Source organism: Scardinius erythrophthalmus (genome assembly GCF_964197995.2).
Source record: "Scardinius erythrophthalmus genome assembly, chromosome: 14".
Classification (NCBI taxonomy): Eukaryota; Metazoa; Chordata; class Actinopteri; order Cypriniformes; family Leuciscidae; genus Scardinius; species Scardinius erythrophthalmus.
In genome coordinates, this window is record NC_138234.1 from 26,611,752 (window position 1) to 26,621,334 (window position 9,583).

General features: G+C 37.7%; 1 protein-coding gene across 1 annotated transcript; it reads right to left on the reverse strand.

The window, feature by feature from the left end:
• Positions 1–2,537: 2,537 nt before the first annotated feature.
• Positions 2,538–6,454, reverse strand: LOC308701416 (sialoadhesin). The gene is made up of 9 exons (XM_081383697.1): positions 6,297–6,454; positions 6,060–6,161; positions 4,356–4,703; positions 4,043–4,270; positions 3,607–3,933; positions 3,238–3,447; positions 3,062–3,152; positions 2,911–2,964; positions 2,538–2,783 (listed from the first exon to the last, which is right to left on the reverse strand). The coding sequence occupies exons 2-8, from the start codon at positions 6,106–6,108 to the stop codon at positions 2,925–2,927; spliced, it is 1,293 nt and encodes a 430-aa protein (XP_081239823.1). The 5' UTR covers positions 6,109–6,161; positions 6,297–6,454; the 3' UTR covers positions 2,538–2,783; positions 2,911–2,924.
• Positions 6,455–9,583: the final 3,129 nt, after the last annotated feature.

Genomic DNA, 9,583 nt, shown 5'->3' on the forward strand with positions numbered 1-9,583 from the left:
TATAAGCAAAATCACGGGAATCAGTAGCCTAATACAGCCCAGTTGTGCTAAAATAAATATCATGAGACGTCCATCATCAGATGAATGATATGGAAAAGTTAAGGGTAACACTTTATATTACGACCCGCAAACAACTGCGTAAGTAAACCGAAATTACGGTGTACGTTTCTGTAATTATAGTGTACTTCCGTGTAGGTATAAGGGAACGATATGTTAAGTTTTGGGTAATAAAGCGGTAACAAGCAGATATACAACCTGCAAAGAACTTCGTAAGTAAACCGAAATTACGGTGTACGTTTCTGTAATTATAGTGTACCTCCTTGTAGGTATAAGCAGGGCCGGCGCTCCGCACACGCACATCACGCGCTGCGCGTAGGGCACCAAGTGCTTGGGGGGGCACCAAAAAATCTGGGTCGTGAAAAAAAAGAAGCGTTTTTTTTTTTTTTGTGTGTGATTTTCGTTTTTTTGCAGAATCTGTTAGTTGAGATCACGAAGAAGCCTCTGCATGTTTGAGATAGCAGTATTGGTATATTTAAAAGCGTACATTTTGATTTTGAAATCGGCTTGTTTTTCGGAGATTCTAGCACGCAGTAGGGGCGTGTCATTGTCGGTGTGTATTTCCACTGAATAAGCCGGCATGGCTACTTATTATGCAGCGCTCTGGCCGGCTCTATCTGATTTCAAAATTCAATGACGATGGACGCAAATAACATTACGATGTACAGCAATCGATTTAAATAGTAGGTTACATGGGGTTTAATTTGACGTTTAATGAGATGTAGCCTAATACATGTTGTCAATCCCAATATATAGATCCGCCAACTAAATTAACGTGTAGGGGGAGGGGAGGGGGGTACCACCAAGCATTTGTGCCTAGGGCACCCAAATGGCTAGCACCGGCCCTGCATATTGTTCCCTTATACCTACACGGAAGTACACTATAATTACAGAAACGTAGGCTACACCGTAATTTCGGTTTACTTACGCAGTTGTTTGCGGGTCGTAATATAAAGTGTTACCAAGTTAAGTTAGAGCCGCTAAAGCCAGTGCTACTACCCATGCGAACATGAACACTAAGCTTTTCCCTCCAAAAATATAACCTAAAACTTATCTCCAAATGCAAAACTGACATTAACAAAATGCAATAATGCAATAACAGCTGAAAAAGTACTTGGGTGTGTGTTTTATTTTATATTTACCGTTCAATAATGCAATCGCTGCTGTCTGTCCCATAGAAGAACATGACAGCCAGCGTATGTTTTAGAACTATTGGGGCTTACATGAACCACGTGACAGCCATAGCGGCGACATCAAAGAGTGTCGCAACTCTTTCTCTCTATGGCTCTGATCTTAGCTAAACATCTTGCAGTGTATGGGCTAACACCTCAGAGTGCGAAACAAGAAAACTAGATAAGTTTGTGTCTGCTTCCATGCACTATACTATGAAAAGAGGAACTTAGCTCTGTTCTGATAAGCAACTGTATAATAGGGAGATCAATATCTGTAGGACAGTCTATCCTTTGGAATCAGACCTTGCTCATTTGCAACCTGTCTTTTCAAAGAGAGATCTCTCAACCAACTTTAATTATCTTTAGGCTAAGAATATTATACTCGTTTTAATCAAATTTTACTTAGAAATATTAGAAGTGATTTTAACTGTTCATTTTATGTTTCTTTATTCAACTTTTAATCCTTTTAATTAATTATGGATGAATTAATTTTACTCTTCATTTATTATTTGATTATCATTTATTACATCATGTGACTGGATCTCCTCCCTGCATCACAAGACAGAATGTTACAGTATGATGTTTTTCTCTGACATACAGTAAATATAAAAAGCTAAAGTTCGATAAGAATGTCTTATATTTCAGCTGCAGAAAAACTCAAAGGTCAACAGAGACACAAATTTAAAGGATATTTCACCCAAAAATGAAAAATTTTGTCATCATTTACTCACTTTCATGTTGTTCCAAACCTTTATGAGTTTCTGAACACAAAAGAAGATATTTTGAAGAATGTTGGATATTGAACAGTTGATACCCAGACACACCAAGATGAAAGTGACAGACAAGTTCTGAAGAACTTAAACATATAGCACATATAAAGCAGTTCACTAGATGTTGGTGTCTCCAAACTGCTAAGATACTCTAAGAACATGGTAGCCTATTCATGATACTTATACAGTAAATGTTTCAATGCACTAAAGCCCTGCAGGGTCCTCAACTCGACCAGAAGGTGGCAATGTCTTCACAGTTAAGCAAAGTTGATCATGGAGGCAATGAAGTCTTTGAGCTGCATTGTTCTTAATCCTCATCACCAGCTTTTGACTACTTGTTAAATTATTTCCCACAATAACAGGCATCATTACTGTGGTTACAGTTCTTCTATTGAAATATAAAATGAAAGTGCACACTAATACAAGAATAAAGTAATCATAAGATAAAGATAAACAGACCACAAACGCTATGACTCATCATTAGGAAGTATCAATAAATACAACCTTTATAGATTTTTTTTTTTTTTTTTTTTTTATTGAAAGAACTTCTTACATTTAGAAAAAGGAAGAAAGAAATGGATGACTAAAACCTGTACTATAGTTTTGTTTGATTATGAAGACTGCTCAGTCATTGATAAGTCACTATATATGACATCACTGTATCACTGCTGACAGTTCTGACTGTTGCTAGGTGATGATCTCACAATGGAAGAACACAATGACATCATCACTCCACCAGCTCTGATGGACAGACAGCAGATGAACAGATGTGGAACATCAGATTCTGAGACAGACAAATAGAAAGACATTAAATACATTTAGTGTGTTTATCAATACATGTCTTATAGCAGATTCTCTATATTTTCTTTTGTATACATGTATACTTTTGTATACATTACATCATTTCTCACCTTCACTTTCATTTTCAGTTTGGCTTTGAGATTAGATGCATTCTGATGAAAAACCTGGTGAATCATAATTTACATTCTTATAATCTGAATTAATTTAATTGTATTCACTGTTCATCATTAAATTGTGAATTTCACTGGATGTTTTACTCACCACATCCACAGAGCCGCTATAAAGAGAAACTGAGGTAAAAACACCAGCAGAATGACGGTATAATGGCTGAATGCTGTGCTGTCCACTTGATCTTCACAACACAAAGAAGTGAATCATGACTATCAGAGAAACAATCATTTCAGACTAAAGCACATGTATCATGAGAGATGTGTCACCTTCTACAGCACAGGAATACTCTTGAAGCTCTTCATTGCTGACTGAGTCCAGGTACAGCTTGTTGGCTTTAGTGAATCCATCCGTTACCTGCCGTCCGTTCTTGTACCAGATGTAAGTATGATTGTTGTTCAGAGTGCATTTAGTTGAACAGCTTAATATCACTTCTTGTCCCTCTGATATCATGTTTGGGCTGCTTATCACCTGTGTATCTGAAAAACAGAGTTGAAGTATTTCAAGTTGGGCTTAACATTGATTTTGACTGATATGGAAAACAAAAACTTTATAAAATGTAGTAATATTCTTGATGGCAGTAAATTGTCTGTGAATCTTCTCATTAAGATGTTACCAAATCCATCATGATCAGTTACCTGTAACAGTAAGAATGACTCCAGGTGATCCAGAGTATGTTCCTCCTGTCCTGTCAGTGATGATCCTGAATTTATATTCTCCAGAGTCGTTCATCTTGAGCTCTTTGATTCTCAGTGTGTTTCCCTCATACTCCACACGACCAGCGAACTGATGCTCCTCACGCAGATCCTTGAGGTCACCAGAAAGAACGTAATGCCAGAATGTTTTATTTACAGTATAACCAGAGGGATGTGAGTATGTGTTGGAAATATCTACTGTTGAGCCCATCAAAGCACAGACTCTTCTAGAGGAGTAAGACACATCCCAGCAGCCAGTCTTAGAAATACCTGAAAGAGACACAGATTAACATGTAAAACTCACACTTACTTTAAAACATGTTTAAATATACACATAGATGAACAAACAGTACCATTTTGTGTATTATTTGACACTCACACACAGAAGAGGAGGGATGTTTACGGTTACTATCAAAAGAACAGGAATATCTGCCAGCATCTGTGCTGGGTGACACACGCATGTTGCGAGACTCTGTATATGTGAAATACTGTCCATCCTTCATCCAGTAATTATACCAAACTCCAGAGGTGCAGGAAGAGTCACAGGTCAGATTTACTCTCTGATCTCTCTGGCCTGTAGGTGCAGGATTTATTCTCACTTGCAGCTCTAAATTAAAGTAAAAAATAAGAAAAATTTCATCACATGACAAATGAAAACAGCTGAAGTGACCAGAATCTAGACTCAGTTTCACCTGTGACTGTTAGATTGACGGCGGCTGAGCTGAGACGTTTAACTCCATCCTTCATGATGAACATGAGCTGATATTCTCCAGAGTCTCTCTCTCTCAGGTCTGATATTGTGAGTGTTAAACCACTGTTTATGAACTCCTGCTTCACCCGTCCTGAGTAGTCCGAGTCTAAAGTCAAATCTTCAGGTTCATCACTCTTTCTCCAGTTTGAACTTTGTTTCTGGCTGAACCAGAACACAGTTTTGATGTTGATGCTGTAGTAAAAACATTTCAGTGTCTCCTGAAACCCCTTCACTGCACAAATATTCTGTTGTCTACAGGACACAGAGAGGCGGTCCAATGTTACGAAGCCTGAACAAGAAAACATTTCATTACTGAGATTAAGTTTACATACAGACAGAGGAGAGATCCTCAATTGTTACAATCCAGACTCTGCTGCTCACACACACACAACCATGATGATCAATTTAGTTCAAATTTAAATATACTCAAAAAAGTATTTTTTTTAAAGGAGACATATCATGCTTTTAAATTGTTCCTTTTTACATATAAATCATACATTTGTAGTCTATATAAAGCGAAACTGCAATGCTTGGGTCTGAATTCCTCATTATTATAGCTCCACAAGCCCCTTTTCTACCCCTTTTCTGATGTGCGTCTGAGATCAACTCGTTTTGGTGCGGTCTCTTTAAATAAAATTGAGACACTTCATACCCCGCCCCCTCTCCAGGTTGCAGAGGTTCAACTCCACCCCGTTCGGCCATTTTTGTAGTCTGATAGCAGAGATAGGATTATCTAGCGGCACATAAACTTTTTATTCACACGTTATTAACAAAATGTCAACAACGGAAGACTTGTCCAGCCAGCCTTACATGTTCGAGCCGGAGCGAGATAAAAATGAAGACGACGAACCTGCAGAACAACGTCTTCATATGGATGTATCGCAATGGTGTGTTAACGTTACTGTATTTAACTGTTACACATGAAACTTTGGTCTTCCGACCTTTTACCACCGTGTCGATTTATTTTGATTAATATGTGCGAGGGAGAGAGAGCAAGACAGCGTCTAGTTTGGAGACGGTGATGTCTTGTTTACACTTTTGCCTCTCTGAAGAGAGAGAGTGAGCGCGCGCGCGCGCATCTACATTAGACGGTGTAATAAAGCGTGTGGGTTACTACATCCAACAACCGAACATTTTAACTTACCCTCTCGTAACTTCTGCATCCTTTAGCTTGGACTACAAAATTGCAGCGAGAAATAATAATGGCGGATTGCTCGAAGTGTTGGGCCGGAAGTCAATGTCCTTATTTGGCAGTTCCGCTGCAAATACTGTGACGTTATAGTTCAAAAAACGTCATAGATAACAGAAAAATCGGAACAGGTTGAAAAATATGATCAAAACAGAATATAATAATATCAACGAAGCACCTGAAGAGAATAATTTCATCTTTTCTGTACTTCTAAACACTCCAAATATACAACAAAATGCATTTAAGGGCTAAAAAAAGTGCATTTAGCATGATATGTCCCCTTTAAATACACTGACATTGGTGAACAGTGAGGAAAGTTAAACTATTCTAACATTCAGACCTACTGGACATTAAGTTAAAATCAAAACAATCACTTTTGGAACATGTGAAAGATAATTAGAGCCACATTTTAATTAAAACATGAGAGAGGAAAATAAGACACAATAATTCTCAAACCTGTATTGTGCAGCAGCAGCAGGATCACAGGTAAGAGTCTGGAGTTCATGTTCTTCACTTTCTGTACATTCAGATGTTCAATGAAACACAGAGCTGCTCGTCCTGAGAAAAATAAAACACTCACTGAGTTTGACTTTACAGTCAGAATCATGAATACAGTAACACACTTCAGAAAATCATGTTTAAAATGACATTTAATGTAATGTTTAAATGCAATTAAAGATTAGATTTACCTACATTAAATGTTGTTGTTGTTCTCTGATGTTAGTTGTCTGTTTTAGAAGCTGTGCTGATCTTAGAAGACTCTGCTGATCTTATGTCCTTCCCTTTTCTTACTGACACACACACACAAAAAGGAGATGCTTACGCTTCAGTAAATGTTTACTGTCAAACTCAGCTCAGGAAGTCAGTATTAGCCTTTATAATACATGATTAATCCGTGTAAATTAATTAAACCTTGAGTTTTATTATTTTCTGTTTTTAAGTAATATTAAATAAAAATCTAAAAAGACAAAACAAAAAAATATTTATTAATATTACAGAACTGCATAAATTATAGGCAAATATTTTTTAATTATTTCTCCTGAAATAACTTTGAGAATCTTAAGTTTAAGGAAACACACATTTATATAATAATTTCAAATGCATCATCAGATGCCATTTTCTTTATTTTCTATAGGCACAGGATTATGGGAAATCATACAAAGAAACATTTATGCTGCATTCAGTAACCAACAGCATAAATCTTAGTGATGAATCTGGAAAATAAAAAATATATATGTATTGCTTATGTTTTATCATTTAATCATTATAGACCTTAAGTGTCATTTAATCATATTTTAACAAATAATGTTGATGTGTTTCTCATTACTATTATTTTGATGGGTTTACCATTATTATAATTTGAAATGTATGTTTAATACTTTTCTTTTATTAATCTTTATGCCTCAAATATAGCTGATTGACTAAGGGTGAACTTTTGTACTTGATGTTTAGATGAGGGCAAAAGTCTATAAGTTTCCGATAGACAGAACACAAATGCTCGAATGTCTCAAAATAAAGTGTTAAACGAATGTTATCTTAGCTAAACATCTTGCAGTGTATGGGCTAACACCTCAGAGTGTGAAAAAATGAAAACTAGATATGTTTATGTCTGTTTCGATGCACTATACTATGAAAAGAGGAACTTAGCTCTGTTCTGATAAGCAACATAATATGGAGATCAATTTCTGTAGGACAGTCTATCCTTTGGAATCAGACCTTGCTCATTTGCAACCTGTCTTTTCAAAGAGAGATCTCTCAACCAACTTTAATTATCTTTAGGCTAAGAATATTATACTCGTTTTAATCAAATTTTACTTAGAAATATTAGAAGTGATGTTTCTTTATTCAACTTTTAATCCTTTTAATTGATTATGGATGAATTAATTTTACTCTTCATTTATTTTTTGATTGTCTGCTGTTAAGAAATAAAATTTGACTTAATCATGTGACTGGATCTCCTCCCTGCATCACAAGTAAGAATGTTACAGTATGATGTTTTTCTCTGACATACAGTAAATATAAAAAGCTAAAGTTCGATAAGAATGTCTTATATTTCAGAAAAACTCAAAGGTCAACAGAGATACAAATTTAAAGGATATTTCACCCAAAAATGAAACTTTTGTCATCATTTACTCACCTTCATGTTGTTCCAAACCTGTATGAGTTTCTGAACACAAAAGAAGATATTTTGAAGAATATTGGTAATCAAACTTCTGAGTATTTCAGAAACTGCTGATCTACTGGGATTTTCACGCCCAACCCTAGGGTTTACAGAGAATGGTTCGAAAAAGAGAAAAGGCCTTGTTGGAGCCAGAGTTCAGAGGAGAATGACCAGACTGGTTCCAGCTGATAGAAAGGGAACAGTAACTGAAATAAGCACTTGTTACAACCGAGGTCTGCAGAAGAGCATCTCTGAACACACAACATGTCAAACCTTGAAGCAGACGGGCTACAGCAGCAGAACACACACCGGTGACACCCCTGTCAGATAAGAACTGGAAACTGAGGCTACAATTCACACGGGCTCCCCAAAACTGGACAATAGAAGATTAGAAAATGTTGCCTGGTCTGATGAGTCTCGGACGGTAGGGTCAGATTTGGCGTAAACTACATGAAAGCATGGATCCATCCTGCCTTGTATATATATATATAAACCACAACCTGTTTAAAGGAGTGGTTTTGAAAACCACTCCTTTAAACTGAGCCTTCCTAAGCTTCTCTCAAGCCTCTCGGCAACACGCTACATGACACAAGGGATGTTGTGTCCACTTATGGATATGCTGCAAACGTTTTTGCGTAAGCAACATCAAAGAGAGGATCGCTTGGAAAGAGAGGCGCAGCGCCAAGAGTATAAATGGCAGGTGCTTCACCATCAGTTTACACAGCTGCAGGCTGAAGTTCATCAAGACCGACAGCAACGACAGTCATTGGCAGGCGAGGCAGTATCTGCAACTACATCAGCAGGTACAGCTGTGCATCGGCCTTCAACCATTCGTTTAGGTCGACAGCCCTTACAGGATGATGACTCCGCTTCAGCAAGTGAGTTACCAACTGAGGGACAAGGTCCTGCAATGCCATGTTTCCAAACTCCGAGAATGCTTTCTTGGACTCATGATGAGTACATAGAACACTATTTAACAACTTTTGAACGTATTGCTCAAGCATGTAGATGGCCAAGACAAGACTGGGCGTTGCACTTGTTACCTCTCTTATCTGGTAAGGCGAGGGCAGCTTATGTGGCCATGGAGCCGGACAACTCACTGAACTATGACGACGTCAAACGGGCTATTCTTGACAAATTGGAAATCAATGTTGAAATGTATAGACAACGCTTCAGATCATACAGTGCCCAAGAAGATGACTCCAAGAGAGCTGCAAGTAAGACTAAGAGACTTGTATGAGAAGTGGATGAATCCTAAGAGTCGAACGAAGGAGGAGATCGGTGATCAGATAGTGTTAGAACAGTTCCTCAAATTACTCAACCCAGAGATAAGAATAGGGATGAGACAGAATAACCCTACCTCATCTAAACAAGCAGCAGAGTTGGCAGAGACCTTTATGGCTGCAAGACGATTAGTGTATCAACCAAGACGATGGCGTAACTATAACAGCAGCTCAACCGGTAAGTCTGGGGATGGTTGGGGTAGGGATGGATGGGGTAGTGGTCTGAGCAATTTTGGTTCTAATACCGGTGCATCACAGATCAGTTCTGGTACAAACACTAGTACACATCAAGGGGTAGTTAATCAGTATAAGGGTAAAGCTGTGTTTGTTTGTCATGGATGTGGCCAGCCAGGGCATAAGAAAGCAGATTGCCCTTTACAGAAAGTTACTAATACCCGCCTTTGTTATGTACCTCTGGGGTTTAATGAGGTGGAGTCGAATCCAGACACTGTAATTGAGGTAAAGATAGGGAGTAAATTCTTTAAAGCTCTGGTTGATTCTGGTTCAAGCCAAACGTTAGTAAGGACTGAATGTTT